General features: G+C 46.6%; 1 protein-coding gene across 1 annotated transcript in view; it reads left to right on the top strand.

Annotated features, from left to right (window-relative positions):
* Nucleotides 1-6,032: 6,032 nt before the first annotated feature.
* Nucleotides 6,033-17,646, top strand: part of hcn1 (hyperpolarization activated cyclic nucleotide-gated potassium channel 1) — a 50,896-nt gene continuing 39,282 nt past the window's right edge. The window contains exons 1-2 of the mRNA XM_086135121.1: nucleotides 6,033-6,620; nucleotides 11,951-12,374. Coding sequence (XP_085991247.1) covers nucleotides 6,262-6,620; nucleotides 11,951-12,374 — 783 coding nt within the window. The 5' untranslated portion in view covers nucleotides 6,033-6,261. The remainder of the gene's footprint in view (nucleotides 6,621-11,950; nucleotides 12,375-17,646) is intronic.

Below are 17,646 nucleotides of genomic sequence, written 5' to 3'. Positions count from 1 at the left end.
CGGTGCCAGCATCCGGCAGCCCTACAAGACAAAGAAGTGCCGTGAAAGGCTCGTGCATCATTCTTTAACCGCTTGATCCCCTTAAAGGTGAAAAGTTGAAGTCGTTCATCAAGCGACTGTCTGCTCTCATCGCCAGGAGCTCATTTTCTTGAAAGCCTCCCCGCGGACAGAACATCAGTCACTGACGGCATCCCGTCAGGCAATTCTCTGGATTCATTGATGGATTTGCATCAATGACACAAGGTCCGGCCGGCGCGTTCACGTGTGGCGCACGTGACGGCCTGACGTCAGCTTTGGGATGATTCTTCCCCACCCAGCGTAGTTGCAGCACGCCGCTATGGATATATAGAAGTGGCTCTCCGACACAACAAGGTTATAATCAGTGAGCTTAGGGCCCCGCGCTCGCCTGCTCGAGCCAGACGGATTAATTATCAAAATGGCAATTGCGCCACACCGCCAAAACAATTATAGAGAAATGTCGCTAACCCGTCTGAAACGCGAACCGTGAGCATTTGATGCCCGAGCTTGTCCTTTGCTCTTCTTTTCAGTACACCGCCCTGCTTGAAAGAATACTAAAAATACAAAATACGATCAGAATTTCTCTTGGCTGCACTATATGTGGTTGTTTTTGTTTGTTTGTTTTTGTTTTTTTTGTCCAATCACATTTCAACCAATTTGTGCTGCCAATCTACTTGACTGTCGACTGTTTCTTTCACCAAGCAAATTTCAAAATCGCCTCAGAAGGCAAGTCGTTCCTCCGACCCGCTTATTTTTGCTGCAATTCCAGTGTTGACCACTAGATGGTGTTTAGTTTGCCCGCATTCAATTTGATTTAAGATGGAAAACGAGAAGCACAGGATTTCGGCGTCACTCCTCTTTAATCCTGCTTTGTCCGCCTACAAAAAGCGACTGCTGTAGGTTTCCGTTTATAAAGTAGGTCTTTGGGCATGATTATTGACGGATATTGTGAGATAAATTAAGTTTGTCAATTCGGGGTGAAAACAGGAGTTGATTACATAAACACCATGGATCGGTGCCGTTTCTACATTATTTTGTGACGGTATTTGTCCAAATAATTTGGAACACACCACATGAATGAACCCACCGAAAACAAGGGCCAAAATGCACCTCAATCGATTAGCCACTCGACGTGCTAGCCCACCTCGGCTGCCGTTTGGAGCAAACTGTCACGTCAAAGTGTTGCCGCTCCAATGTTTGTTTGAACCCGAGAGCTAAGTGAATCATTAGTGCTCGATTCATTAGCGCAGTATCGAATCGGGGCACCTTGCCACTGTCAGCTTCTGTATTGTTCATACGGAGGAGCGCAAAGGACTTGGGCGCGGATTCAAAGATTTGTCCCCTGACTCTTTTGCCCCTATATGTAATGATTGTGCTCGACTTCGAGTGTTTGACCGCTAACATTAAATACACACCGCAACATTTGATGGGAAGTATACTTATCGAAAAGTATGTTTAATGTTGTCATTGGAGTAGTGTCGAATTGCCCTTTGTGTTTACATAAAAATAGCGTGCTCATTTTTGCAGGTCCTGTCACAATGTTGAAGGCGCGGGGTGCGCGCGTGGCGTCTGATAAACTCCGTAATAACGCTCCAACGTGACTTGATGACCTTGCCGATAATCGCACTTTCCGAATTGCATTCGGGGGACGAAGAAACAGAACGGTGTAAAATGTTGATAAAGACTCGCCCAAGGGCTCTCACAATAAAGTGTTCCAAGCCGAAGACAATCAATGGAGACTGTTGGATCAATATCTTCCTGTCAGACCGCTGTCACATCATTTTAAGGGAGAATAGTTAATTATCGGCGAGCACTCGTAGGCCGTTTTTCTGACACGAGTTGCCGATTCCGGCGGACTCCGTGCTATTGGAAAAGCAATGACGGAACTCAACCAATCACGCCACTTTTGCGTAGCAATGATTAGCTACTCACTTATCCCGGAAGGTCACTCGAGACTTCCATGTGTTAGCGATGGCTTTCATAAAAGCCACGTTCTGAGATATTTGACAAATTTTCACTTCACGTCTGCGAAAGGGCCGATTGTCAAAAATTGCCATACTTGAGCACGGTATTAATTTGGGTGTTGCCGGCCTTTCCCCCAAAAGTCCGACTGGAAAGGTCCCGGCTCGAACATGATCCGATAAGCAGTACAGAAAATGGATGGATGGCTATGCGACCATAAAACAGAATCAAGGGATGTCCTTTTTATGAATGACAAAAAAAAAAAGAACAAAAAGTCAAATGTGATCTCGTAAAGCCAGACGCTAATGAGGACAAGTTATATCTAAGACGGATGGACAATGAGCCCAAACCGGCCACTCCTGATGGTCAAACGTAGGACGATGGAGAAGCAGATATCCCGGACGAAATCTGTACTCGCAGCGAATGTAGGCCTCATTTCCAAACATTCGGCAGCAGAATTCCTGTCACATCTTTCATTTCTTCAGCAACATGTGTCCTGCGTACAAATGTTGACTCGTTATAAGCAAAACCACAAACACTGGACCAGCTAAGCTTGTTTGGGAGTTGGGGGGGGGGGGGGGCGGGTGGGCGCCTGGGATTAAGCCATGCCGAAGGATCTTTACGAAAGCTACGAGGTGATTAGAGTGGCTTTCGGATGACCTTCAAGTTCGATCCGTTGTGGTTTTTGCTATGGCCCCCGGTTCCCCGTGCTTTATTTTGCAGGGTGGCGGAGTTGCCGAGGAGACTCGGGTGACTCTACTACCCATCGCGGGATCAACGGACAGTCAGTAAATCCATTACTAAAAATACTTGCCAATCCTTTGGGATTACTACGCTTAGCAAGTGGACACTGCGTATGCCACAAATCTGGAATTAGGCAGCGAAAGGCTGTCAACTGTGCTGCACCAACACCTGATCCACCTGGTCCAGTTATTGGCGTTCCCGTGGCAAAGGCCCATTCAGATGAGTACATTCAATTGACAAATGGTGGCCTGAACGTTGTCTCTCTGTCATTTTAAAGATGGGTGGACGGGTTAGAAATTGTGAGGCGTACCCCACTTAAAGAAAATCTCCAGTCACGTCATGACAACCTATCCTCCGGCGTAACATGAGACTTGAAACATGAGTTCCCAACACTGAGTCGGGGGAGCTTCCTAGCGCTTGTAAAATTTCAAACGCAATCACTTAATAGATTGATCATGGAAACGCAACCGGTTTAGAACGACAGTTTTTCAGATCGAGTTTGCCATTGACTGTTGGTGCACATCCTATCAATCGACCTTGCTGAGCCACGATATTCTCCATTTCTGATATTTATGACCCTCACATTTTGAATGCTCTGGTTTGTTGACACCAACCTGGGCCGTTTTTAATTTTATTTATTTCCCCTTCTTGATGAAGCTAACCTTTTGTCCGGGCTGGTTGCCGTCCAACCTCCTCCCCTGCGCTCCGTGATAGCCTCGACCTGGAGACGGACCAAACCCGCAATCCTATTAAAACGCAACTCTCCTCCCAACTCCGATCACGCTTTAATTAAAATAGTCAGTCCAGCGCGGGCGTGAGTCTAACGACGACGGGCGAGTTAGATGTCTTGGGAAAAAAAAGATTTTTTGGTATCGATGTTAGGTCACCGTATGCCACTTAAAATCGTTTCAATATCATCTCACTCTCTAAACCGAGCTTTTACATCCAACGACTTGCAAAAAAACCCCCAAACAAATCCGTAATCATAATCAGAAGGAGGAGGGGCCTGGGATCTGTAACACAATGCTGCCATTCTGGTGGCGGCTGATGCTATTTGCGGCATAAGTAATAGCTGGCGGTGCAGGCCTATGAAATGGTTCGTGTCAAGATGAGCTATTGACCGTAAGCAGAGATGACTGGGATGTAATCTTAGAGACACAATGCAATTTCAGACCGGCCGATCAGACGGCTGCTCACGGAACATTGTGATCCGCCGGGAGACCGCGTTTTCCCTCGATGGGCGTTTTTACACCCTGAGACCTCATGGTGTGTTTTCCTCAAGTTTTAACCGTCAAGTATTTGCAGGAGGAGAAACGGTGTCAGTTTTGACTGAGTTTCCGGTGGAGAAAATTGTTGGCGGCAGGTTCATATTTTGCTAGCTATTTTGAATGAAAGCAAAAGGATGAGCCGAGCCTAAATTCAACGGGCACAAAATGGCGACATCGTTTCGCCGCAATTACTTTAAGAGTGCTTCACGATATCATGAATCAACCATCAACGCCACGCAAATCGCCATCGATTGCCCGGATTCAAATGCGGGCTTTCGTTCCGTGAATGAATGTGATTGTTTGACCGCGAAAGTCTATTTTTGTTGTCCTCTGACGCGTCGTACATCAAGGATTTGCACTTAGTTCGGCATCGGTATTACTTTAAGCCATAAATCTTATGCAATCTTTCTCTTTTCGTAACCCCCCTCCCACTGTCTTCCCCTTCCCTGGCACCGTGAACTGTGGAAGTCAAATTACACAAGAAGGGGGGTTGAACAGTTGGCATGCCAACTAATCCAACCCAATGCAAACAGGGTGGGGGGCGGGGGGGAGAGAAAAAAAAACAGGAGGAAATAAATGAAGGGATGTCTGTTTCAATTAGGGCAACATTTGGATCATTACATAATAATCCAACAGCAAGCATGCAAAACACCCAAGCTAATATCCTGTCCGGTCATCTCGACAGCCAGCTGCATTGAATGAGATGTTGCTTATGCTTATTATTGTCATTATTATTTTTATTATTGTCGTTTTTACATTTTTTATGATATATTTTAGAAATCAAATCTACCGACGCGTGACATTGTGGCGAATATTCCGATAGCTAGCTTCGCCGAGTATTTCAAGTCAACAAAAAACAGGAAACTGCTTGTCGACCTCCACACAAAAATACGGCTGAGCTATCCCAAAAACTTGATGCCGGTCATGAAGGACCGACGGACTACTTACACGTGTTGAATCAAGACGGACTTATCGGCCATTTCACTGAGCTACACAGGCAACGCAGGTGCTGCCATGGCTGTCGCTAGAGCCTCTAAGGCTTAAATACATTGAATACATTAGTAACACCTGTGTGGGGCCCGTCCAAATGGAGGCGGGGGGAGAGGGGGGGGGTGTAAGAAGCATCAGTGCAATTTATTCGACTGATTTATTACCACTGCATGCAATTACCACCAAATGGCAACACATGCCCGCATCGTAGAACCGATGTATCTCATGAATACGGTGTGATTGAACGTCGCAACCCTATCGGTTAGCATGAAACATTAGCGTGTTTTTTTTGTTTTTTTTTTTAAATGACCTGAATTGGTTCCAACATTTTTTTAAGGTTTAGGGATTAGTTTTGATCAGAGCCTTGAGTACTTTTGATACTCTGTTGTGGCTGTTTTTTAGCATGCAACACCCTTGCTGCAAAATGAATTTATACGTGTATGATAACCTGAACACAATATTTTGTGATTAACATACAGTATTTTGATGATAAAAAAAACAAACTATTTCATAATTTTGAAATAACATTTGACAAATTTCATGTATTGTGACGTTCTAGAACACATTTTCAGAATACAGTAACACAAGAGATTCTGTGAGAATCCGTTTACTTTGGACTGTTATTAAGAGTGAAATCTTAGCAGTTGTCAAAATGTTGCAGCAAATTCAAATATCTCTGACACTGCAAAAAAGGCATCAAAATATCGACATGGGTTGTTGCATGCGCGCATGCATGCATACGATTTTATTTTGTGCAATATTCATGTCGATGAAACATGTCTTTAATGCGTGCAAATAATGTCCACACTTTTTTTTTTTAAATGTAAATCTTTTTTTTTTCTCGTGTAGGCTAACGAGATTGGTGAACTTCATTGAACGAGTCATGTGTTAATTGGGGAGTGGGGGGGAGTGGGGCTCTTGTCCATCATGATTATGCAAATAAGGTGCTGGAGCTTGTGCAGGTTGAAACCGCAGTGAGACGAGCCGCGCGTGTGCGTGTGTGTGTGCGCGTGTGCGTGCGTGTGCGCGCGCGCGGACAGTTCGGCCCGTCGGTAGATGGCGGTAACCCAGGCAAGCTGAGCCAGCGAGCAGGGGAGGGCTCTCGGCCACTCGGGCTCCGGTATTTGCAGCAGGAGGAGCAGCAGCAGCAGCAGCAGCAACGGCAGCGCCGACGCACTGTGAAGGACACCGGGAGAGAGCGGCACCTCTCCGGCTCGAGCCCCCTTCCACCTCCCCGGGCCCCCCCCCCTCCCTTCCCCGCCTCTAAGCACGCGCAGCCATGGAGGACAAAGCCAACTCGTTCTCCGGCGCCAAGGAGGAGAAGGCGGACGGGAATAACGCCTTCCAGCGGCAGGACTCCATCCAGAAGAACAACAGCGCGGGCGGCCAGAACACCAAGGAGCACGGCAACTCGGTGGGCTTCAAGGGGGAGCGCGACGAGGCCATGGTGGGCTTCGACGACCTGGAGGCGGCGTCCAGGCAACACGGGTTCATGCAGAGGCAATTCGGGGCCATGATGCAGCCCGGAGTCAATAAGTTCTCCCTGCGGATGTTCGGCAGCCAGAAAGCGGTGGAGAAGGAGCAGGAGCGGGTGCAGACGGCCGGCTACTGGATCATTCACCCGTATAGCGATTTTAGGTAAAACACCTGAACGCACCCCCTCTCCCCTCCTCCCCTCCTCCCGGCTCCGGTCACCCGTAGGTCTGAGAGCTTTCGCGCACACCTTGCACCCAAGCGCGCGTCTCATTGCGGCATTTTGCTGCATCGCACAAATGTCCTTGGACGCAAGGCAAACACGCTCGAGCTCTGGCGCTGGCTGCGCGCGCGTATCGTCTCCCCCCCCCCCCCCCCACCCCCCCTTACAAATTGCAGCTCGTGCAGGCACCCCTCTACCTGCCAATGCAGCATCACCAGCATAGTGGCTTGTAAACATTACTCTGCTGCAAGGAAGGGGGGGGGGCGGACCAAGGAGATTGGGGTGGGGGTTGCCGGAGGGGGGGGGGGGGTCCTCTTTTAGTTTGAGCATTCCCGTGTGATGTCATGTTGATGGTGGGCAAGCAGTGGGGCGAGGGCTGCAACGGGATATACATTTTGACCACAATAGATTATTGGTTGGCACTTGCGCCAGGTTGAGAATCTCCGATGTTTTTCTCCGGCCTTTTTCTCATTATTCACCAACATGTGTTGAGGTTCATCAAATACTCTAAATTAGGGCACGCAAGCAGGTCCACAGTGCAGCCAGACTCTCTCTCTCAGCTTCAAGCTCGCTGGTGATCACGGTTGCGCAATCGGGGGTGGGGGGGGGCCCACCCCGTCAACTCACGTGCGTAAAAATACTACTAGTCCACACTCTGCCTTTGGCTGTAAATGATGAATCGATTCTTAGATTAGTCGATGAATGTGATATTCGATTACTACTCAATGGATTGATCTCTTTTGACACTTTGTATGCGGTGTGTAATTTTGTCAAACCAGATATGGCTCTCGCTCGCCTGCTGTCATGTGATGGAAATTGGTGTCGCGGTGGGATGAATGAAGCCCCGGTGCGCCGACTGCCTCATTTAATTCCACCAGTGAAATCAGGTGCAGGTTGGCCACCATCTCATGGTCCACTTCACCAATTAATGCATCTCGCTTATCCGGGCCCTCATCCTGCGTGCCAACAGCCGTGCGGCCTGGCTCAGCAGAACGGTGGATCCGTCACCCCCCCCCCCCCCACCCCACCCCCACGCCCCTCCTGAGTTCCGCTCCACTCTGGAGCCTACGCCTGTCTCAGAGAACTGTCCTTGGTCCTGAAGTCAGAGCGAGGCGGCCTGCAGAAGTGCTTCAACCTGAACTGGACCGTACTCTGAGTTGTTTTCTAGCAAAGTTGTAAAAGCTAAAGACCGAAGCGCTCCCGGTGTATATTCGGGCTGTTGTGCCTTCCCGTGGGTGTTGTTGGTGCACGTTTCACATTTTTGTCCAATGTCAAAACAAATCAAGATGACGACACCGCAAGCAACATGCTTTTCTTAATTGCGTGAGGGGGGGGGGGGGTCCAGATGTCTGCTAATTTATTTATTTTTCAACCCAATGTACTTTTACGCAGGTGGGCGCCGGTTCACACATCCGCCTCACAGCTTTCAGATTCCGGGTTCGATCCTAGCGCCCGCCTTTCTGTGTTGAGTTGACCTCCATTCTCGTGTGGGGTTTCTCCAGGTATCGTGGTTCCCTCCCGCATGACAAAGACGTGCATATCGTATGAATTGCATTGTTTGGTTGGACGTTTGCCATTCTTCCATAGTTGTTTTTTTTTTTTTTCTGGCTGTAATTGCTGTTTGGAGTTGACCGTGATGACGACATGAGCAGGTTTATGAGAGATCTCCGACGAGATGCGCAGCAATGGTAGTGGTCAAGGATTAGCAGTCAATGAGCTTAGTGGTCTCTACAAACCATTATGTAAGGAGATTGACCCATGCTGCTAGAAGATGGGCAAAGGGTGCACCTTGGCCAATTTTCTTTGGTTGTTTTTATTTTCTTTTTTTGAAGCATAGCGGAAATTTACTTGTTGTGTAACCTAAGCCACCGTGTCGTGGCACAGCAGGGTTATTAGACCATGGGATTTGGCATTATAGTTATTTTCTATTTCGTGTTGTGCTTTATAAATTCAGTTAGTTTCAGGTTTCTTTTAGTTTTTATTAGCGACTATAATTCTCAAATAACTGTTTGACCTTCCATCTTTTGCATGCACAGACGTAATGGACAGACTTTTTCGCCATGATTCTAGTTAACTTCCTTTTAAAAATGTGAGATGTAGTTCCATTTTTTGTCTTTAAGGTTTTCCGTTTGTATTTTATTTTGTTTAAAAGCAAAAAAAAAAAAAATCGAAATCCTTCATCCCTCATTGTAAGCAGTGTGTTTTTCTAAAAGCTGGCGAATCATAAAACGGGTGTCTCCAAATCCAGGAAGCAAGTCCTACATTTTGCCCCCCCCCCCCCGCCCACCTCCCAAAAAGTCCCCCAACTTCCGTACCATTGCCCTGACATTTTCTAAAGGGCACTTTTCTGAGAGCGAAGTCGCCTGGGAAATTGCCTTCCTCTGCTGCTGCTGTTGGTCTCATTTCACATTCAGTGTCCTCTGGAACCCTGCCCCCCCCCCAAAAAAAGCTTTTCAACATCCATAAAAACTTACAATATATCCCTTCACTTGAAACGTAACGCCCGGCATATTCTTTGTGCAGCGTGGCTGCTTAAAGATTAATGGCAAGTTAGTAGTATACATTATTCAGACGTTTTTGGAGAGGTCCCGCATGCAGGGCCCGGTCTACCTTTTGCTCATACTCAAGAGAGGCCTTTGTCCTTCCTTAAAAGCCTTCTTAGTGCATCGCGGTGTTTTCATACTCGTGTGTCGTTCAGTATGGCGCGGCTCCTTAAACGTATTAATGTACACGGCTAAGCTAACTCGACTCGGCCTTATAAGATAAGATAAGATAAGAAAACCTTTATTAGTCTCGCAATTATCAGACATTATCAAACATCTGCATTTGTTCCTCCGGCTCAGGCTTCCTGCTCGTGGTTCTATGAATAGCACAGTATTGATCCCCGTCAATAAGAGGGCTACAATGATGCATCGGCGTTTATCCACACAATGATTGATAATCAGCCGAGATCGATGCCGACGTCGAAAGCAAGTGGTTCTGAATTTCTTGCTTTGGTACTCTCGTGCCAACATTTCGGCCCAATTAAAGGCTCTTTCACGCAGAGACCCGATGGAAAAAAATTAATTCTGAATACAAATAAAATAATCAATAAACCTGCCTTCGATACAGAACCCGGCAAAGGCGGAATATTTCCGGAACTGTGTTTTGATTTCACTCGGCCACACGTGACCCCGCAATCACGTGTAGATGATGTCATCATCACGCGAGACGGATAAGACAGGAGAAGTGAGTGTCAAGTATCAAAGTAAGTTATTTTAAAGTAAAAAGAAAAAAAAACTTCCCGTAGCTTGATGCTACTGTGTTAGCTCGTCGGTGCACACTGTATGTTTTCAGAAAAGTGACTATGAGGCTTGGAAGAGCCTTTTGGACATTTTTGGGACTCTGACCTGTAGTAGTAGTACGGTAAACGAATAGCGAACGCGTAATTCGCGTGTGAGTCTGAGGACTGCTAAAGCTGTGATACTGCCTCGAAAGGCACATAACTGCCAGATCAAATGAAAAAGGTAGAAAAATGCCAGCTTCTTACGGCCATTGTAAAAGGAGCTTTACACAGAGGTTTCATCTTCGTCATCTCTGGCTCTGATACTAGCTTTGCAGTACGTTGACCCGCCCCTTCTGCCTTACAGCTTTGATAATATCTCTGAGAGCAGAATCTTGCTTCATCTTTGTGCCGTTTATGCAAAAGTGTGACTAGGGGGATAACAAAAAATAAAATAAAATCACTGGCTTTTCCGAACTTGGTAAAAGGCGCTTTACACACAGGTGACATCCCGACTCGGGTATGGCTGCAATATTAGCTTTGAAAGTGAAAAATGTGGTGGTCGATCTTGTCTCCACCCTTTTATTCAGAACAGAAGGTGGAGAAAGCTGCTGAATTAATGAAGTCACTTGGCCCGCATTGCAAACATGTTGGCAGTGATTTGCAGTCTCTTGTGTGTGTGCGTGTGTGTGTGTGTGTGTGTGTGTGTTCTCCTCCTGAACCGTTACCAGGTAATGGCGTCTCCGGCTTCCATCGATCCCAACTGAAGTTTTTCCGCCGCCTACCCGAGCTGCTTGACAAATGAGCAGCGCGATAGAGGCGGCGGACTCTCTGTTTCCGTTATAGCTCTTGATTGTCGGACTACAAAGTGGACGAAATGTTGACGCGGGATCTCAATGCAGCGTTGCAGTCCTAACTGGGCACGCCGCACCGTTGCCCGCGCGGGGCGGGCTGCATGCATTGCGGCTGAAGTGTGAAAGCAAGCGCTTAATTCAATGATGTCGGGAGAGCCGCGCGCACTGTTAAGTGTGGCTGACTGCATCGTCACGCTTGGTGACCATCTCCTGAATAACCAAACGGCCATGCGGCAATACAACATGATCTTTTTTTTTTCTTCTCTTAGGGGGTGGGGGGGGGGGGGCGACCTTTCACCTGTTCATGTAAAAGACGAATAACACGGCTGTCGGGCTCAAGGCCCATTTGGCTGCGCTTGGCCGCAAGAATAATAGCCCGGACGCTCCGCTCAAGGTTCTTTGCCGAGTCAAGGCCACGCATACATACGAAGAGGCTTCACGTCAATGGCCACCCGTGTAAAAATAACCGCGCCGCCGCTATATTCTGCAGCGCCCGGAGGGCCGCTATTTAGCTTTAAGTGAAGACAATTATCGGACGCGCAATCTGCAGGTATTTATGAAGCCGAGGCCGTGCCTTTAATGAATTCATACGGATCCATTACTGCCGACCCAGACCGGCAGCGCAAACGCAGGCCGCCCGCCACCTAGCCGGCCAGCTCGTCGATTTCCACCCTCGGAGGATGGCGTCAGGGTGGGAGTTTTTAGTCGCTAGATAGAATGCCTGAAAGCATCTATTTTCAGACCTTATCGGCGGCCCCCGGGATGCTCGGAGGGGCTGGCGAATTGCTCGCGGATCCACTAACAGCCTGGACCAAGGGCAGCGTTATGTTTGTCTGTATGAAATCGTCCATACGTCTTGGACTGTAGTTGTCACGATCGTATGTTCAGCTCACATGGGGGGCACTGGCATACCTGGATTGAAATCGGAACCTTTTGTGTATTCTGCCAAGCCATATACTGCATTTCCGCATTTAATGTCCCGGCTGTACTGCGGATGGGACAAAGCATCTATCATTGTGTGGCTTCTGTTTGGAGGCAGGCCTTTATATAAACAATATGTGTATATTTACCCCCTCCCCCCCAAAAAATGTAGCGTTTTGCAATTTAATTTAATTTTTTTTACTTCAAATACTAATGCAGGTGCCCGTTTCCGCAGGTTCTACTGGGACTTGATAATGCTCATCATGATGATGGGGAATCTAATCATCATTCCTGTGGGAATAACCTTCTTCTCAGAGCAGACCACCACCACCTGGCTGGTGTTCAACGTGGCCTCGGACACCATCTTCCTAGTGGATCTGGTCATGAACTTCAGGACGGGCATCGTGAACGAGGAAAGCTCCGAGATTATCCTTGACCCCAAGGTCATCAAGATGAACTACCTGAAGAGCTGGTTTGTGGTGGACTTCCTGTCGTCCATACCGGTGGATTATATCTTTTTGATCGTGGAGAAAGGCTTTGACTCAGAGGTATACAAGACGGCGCGCGCCCTGCGCATCGTCCGCTTCACCAAGATCCTCAGCCTGCTGCGCCTGTTGAGACTGTCTCGACTCATCCGATACATACATCAGTGGGAGGAGGTGAGTACGCAACCTTCGGCTGTCAACGCGCAGCACTCTGCGCTACTCGTATTTGTTCTCAGGGTTTGGTGGTGGATTATGTCCGTCCATAGGCCGGAGCCATCGTGTATCTCGCTGGTATACCGTTGTGCGGGTGATACCGTAGCCAAGTATCGTTCCGGGTGTGCCGCGGCCACGTATCGTGCTGGATATACTGTGGCCATCGAATCATGTCGGATTACGGTTGCTGTGTGTTGTTCCCGTAAACCATCGCTGCAAATCATGATACACATACCATAGCGCACGCTACCAGTGATACTGAGTTTTTCGTATCGTGCCGGATATGGCGTCGCTAAGTGTGGTGTTATACGATGGCTGCATCGTGTGCAGGATATACTTCAGTACATCGCGTACGGTACGGTGCATCCGATCATTTCGGATATGTTATGATGCTCCATATTTTTTTCCACAAATGCAGGTGGGATGGGGGTGAGGGTGGGGCTCTATTATGACGAGTGTTCTATTTCGCAGAATATTTAGAAATAATACCAAACGGCATCATACAGTAATTTTTTTTCAACTGTTTGTTTCACCCCCCTACCAATCAATTATAATATATAAATGTCCACAAATGCAGAGCATTGGGGTGGAGGGCGCATTTATTCATACGAACGCATTATGAGATGCTTGTGTGATGATATTAGTGTCTCTCATCGGCGATAATTAGGCTTACGTTTCCTGATGGGAAAAGGGAGGCATTTATTTGTTTAAGTGGACTAATTAGAGCGGATGGCCCCTGCTGTTTCGCATACCTATTCCTCTACTGTATTCTTTATTCCCAACTCATCCTCGGTGTCCTTGTCCAACCTTGTTCCTTGTTTGTTAATGTTGTTGTCGTCATGCAGATCACACCGCGAGTTGACGTTCTTTTTGTGCGCATGTTGTGCATGACCAAACACTGATCTAAGGGTCCAAATGGCTGCTATGTGAAGTCTGGAGCCTTTTTGCTAAGCCTAAACATCGTCCCTAAGTGAGTCCGCGTCGATAAAACTACCAGGCCGTGAGTTCAATTTCAAGCTCTTGTGACGCTACCCAATAAAGTAAAAAGTGCCCAAAACCAGTAAAGCAGCCTATTTCTACAATTGATCGCTTACCGTCGTGGGTAGGGAAAACGTCTGGAATCAATTCTGATTTATAGATTGACAGACGGGATGATTTTAGATGTTGACCATCGTGCTGGGTATACCATAGCTCCGTATCGGGTTGGATTTAAAGCACTGTAGACATGTGATCCGTTGAATTTACAATGATGCTGGATATACTTTAGCCTCGTATCGTGCGGCTTATACCGCATCCATGTATTATTTCACATATAGCAAACCAGTGTGTAGTGCCAGATGTACCCTCGTCAAATGTGGTCCTTGGATATCTTTGCTACGTACCGTGCCGGATATACGGTAGTCCTGTGTCGCATTACAAAAATTCTAGCCCGGATTTATTATAGCCGCATATGATTTGAGGTTATATCATAGCTGCGTAGCTGGCTACGCTGATTTCATGGAATGGATAACGGTAGCCGTCATATGTGCGGTTCTATTTTTCCATTCGATCTTCACTAGACATACATGAAAAATCTCATGATACGCTGTACATTTTTTTTTTTTTTTACAACTGCCTCCAAGTGTGCTGTCGCCATGTGCTGGGCATGCTGGCTATGTGGGAAGCTGATTAGCATTCCAGATGAGCCACTAGGAGTCTGTGTGGGAGGATGGCGATGTGGTATAGGCCACAACCTCAAACAAGTATGATGCTTAATGAACGAAGGAATGAATGAATGTTCTTCCCGCAAGTGTTGTTTGTACACTCCGTAACGGAGAATACAGCGAACAATAAAACGAAGGCGTTGAAATGTCGTAGCCCTCCGCATCCCGTACGCCGACACATCGACGGATCCGACACGTTCGCGGGAGCTGCTGTGAGCGTGGAGAGTGGGAAAAATTCAGAGCTGTCACATGGGGTTTGGTCGGATAAAGGATTTGTGTTTAAAAAAGGGGGAAAACAAACGCATGCTGTAATACAGTCAACCGTCGTCAGTGCCATCCAGTCACCCACTCCGAAGTGGACGATAAATCGTCATCCGGTATGCACGTCACTGTCCTTCAGTGTGAACCCCTTCCTCACTTTGTCACCACCTCTTTGCTCCATCTGCCTCATCAAGAGTCTTATTCAGTCAGAACAGGGCTGTCTGTCACTTAGCTATGCTAACGCACTTTATTCTGTTTTTCTCAAATTGTGTGAGTTTTCATAATTTTATTTGAGCAAAAAAAAAACAACAAAACATTTTTGTTATTTGAAGAACAAGCTCCAAATATCTTCACATTTGTTACCACGCTGGATAGTGTTTGTCTACCTGGATGTAGCTCAACTACCCAGAATTGATGTCACCTTGGACTCGTTTCGAAATCAGGCCAGCTTGTGCACTCCAATTGTACTCATCGAAACGCAATGAATCAACAACTGAATAATCGCGAATTGATTACTATGCCTGTCCCTTGCTTTTGACTGATGATTCCTATTAGGTTGGGGCCAAAACGAATGATGAGTTTCATTATTCAGAAATTCCCTGTCAACTCCTCCCAGAATAATCGTCGTTCATGCCCGTACTATAGTTTCCAGGCAGTGTGTCGCCGGTGTTAGCGAGCGGAACACCACCATGCACATACGCGTGTGCTCAATCATTCATTCGTTTGTTTGCTCGCACGTAATTATGGCGATGTGCAGCGCTCAGGGAAATTGCAGCTTACGCAGAGAAGGTCGTGCCGAGCAGTTGACTGCTCATTTGGCACGCCGAGTAAAACAAACAAGGATTATAAAAAAAAGAGAGAGAGAGTGAGTGAGCGAGCGAAAAGAGAGGAATTCGGAAAGTGTGATGATTTTGTTTATTTCAGCTGGACTTCAAAGACGATACGGTGGCCTTCAGAGGACACATTTAAACAGAGTTTCATAACGGAACACCTTCGATGAGTCACGCTCAGCTCAGAGTCATCAACACTGTGCTTGCCATATTAGCTTCCTTTGTTCGTTTGAAACTTGCGTAAAATATAACATCCACTCTCCTTAAGCGGGATACAAACACAACAATAATAGGGCCGAATTTGAACATTTTCCTCATTCCAGCCAAAACCATGATCAGATGGATTTTTTTGTTTATTTTGTGGTGTGTCCACAAGTCATTTTTCCTGCATGAAAAACTGCTGGGGCGGACAGTGGGATAATGGCTTGAGCTTGTCTTGCTAAAATCACCTACACATCTGTACATTTTAGCTTTGAGGTTTGAATCCACAAGACTAAAACAGTCAAAAATGATCAGCGAAAGCATACAGCCACCCGTCTGATGATAAAATTTAGAAGCAAGGCTGATTTGCTCCCAATTTTCTATTACAATCACCGAAAAGCAAAAGCCAGTCGACCAGCTTGCCTCATTAGCATAGCAGTGGCTAGTAACAACGGTCATACCAGTAGCATTTTCGGTTAATGTGCTAACAACAGCACGGTGTTATTTCATGGCTCATTTCATGGGCCGTCCGAGAAGTTGAAGCTTTCGATGGATTCATCCCGAACTTACATTTAGCTTAGTTTGAAAACGAAAAAGTTTCTTGCTATGTTAGCGCAGCTAGCACCAGATGTCTTGGCTTTTGGCACCGTGTCAGCGTTTCGGTTAATGAGCTTTACAATGGCAAAGTGTTTTATTACTGATCACCAACGGAAAGTATAACGATATAACCTTCTGTCGGTCACACTCCACTGATGCTTCTTAGCAAATATGGCTGCCCTTTGTTGCCTTATTTGGGTTGGAGAGGTGAATATATTTACCGTAACTGTAACTGCAGTGTAGCCGATGATACCAGTGGCACATCTGGCTCATAACCCCCACCACCAGCAGCAGCATCAGCATCAGCATCAGGCCCGCTGCCATATCCCGGCTCAGCCGCATGGGCTCAGGTCAGGCTGGTGGCAGCAGCGTGGCCTCCCCCCAGGGAGGAGCTTTACCCTTTTTTTTCCCAGCTCCGGGCTTAATCTGTCTGCTTTCAGTGTGTGGCAAAATATATACGGACTAGTTTATTATGTTTTATGCTAATATTGAACCATTGAAAGTCAAACCAAATCTATTCTGGGATTGTGGCTGACCTCAAAATGATCATCAAATTTTGATGCCGTCACCCACATTAGGTAACATTGACAAAAAAAAAAAAAAAAGGCTTGCAATTCATGGATGCCTGCTTCTATTTGGAGCTCACTTGGGCGAATTCCCTTTTCGCAGAGCGTCAAAGTACTAGCCCTTGAATTCACCCAAAAAGTCAGCTTCAAACCAAAATGGGTGACTTCATGTTCAATTTTGGGCATGGGCCCTTGAAACGTTTTCATATGTCCGTTATGATAGAAAGATACACAGATGCGGTAGTCCGATAGCATTTTCCCCATTTTCATTTTGACTTTTTGTGTGGCACATATTCAGATTGGGAAAACTGAAATGATCCCCGTTGGGGTAGACACAGGCACAGTTATTTACATATATGACAGTTAAATAGCATTTATCAAGCGTCACTGAATAAGCGGGTAGCCACGTCGCTTTATCCATGGCTCGTTGATTTTCATGAATGGCTCGTTAATGCTCATTTTTACAGCAGGGCAGAAAAACAGATTGCCGCAAAAAATGCATTGAAAATGTTTATTTCACACTTTTGCATGCCAAAGTCCCAATGGCAGTTCGCTAGCTTAGCTATCTGTAGCGCATAGCTTAATCAAGCACTTGTTTCAGTGTTGAAATCTAACAGGAGGGGTGAATTAAAAACTGACCAGTTTGGCTGTTGTTATACATTTTTCATTTTATTTCCAAATGATGATAAATGTCGCGTGTGTCTTGCTTGACTGACTTTTTGGATGACTGCATCGCCTCATCCAGAGCTCATTTCAACACTAAATCTTACAGTTGGGTGGCAAAACTCACCAATTAGCCCTCTCAAAGTGGATTTTTAATTTTTCTCTGGCACATTTTTGTTTTTGCCACATATGCCAATAGAGTCACATTTCACAAGTAGATCACGATCTTTTCGCTTTGACATTCTGTCACCGCCGTCTCTGCTGTCATTAGCATAATCCCTCACTGTTGATGTAATTACTTACCCATAGTTGATGCCCGTGCTATGTGACACGCGTTCCCCCTCCTGTACGGCGTAATGATTTCCACCGACTGGTCGTCACTGCAAGGAGAGCAAGCGTAGCATAGCCGTGT

Source organism: Hippocampus guttulatus, chromosome 17 (genome assembly GCF_054856545.1).
Source record: "Hippocampus guttulatus isolate MCC_2025c chromosome 17, RoL_Hgut_1.0, whole genome shotgun sequence".
Classification (NCBI taxonomy): domain Eukaryota; kingdom Metazoa; phylum Chordata; class Actinopteri; order Syngnathiformes; family Syngnathidae; genus Hippocampus; species Hippocampus guttulatus.
This window is presented reverse-complemented; position numbering and strand designations above follow the sequence as displayed.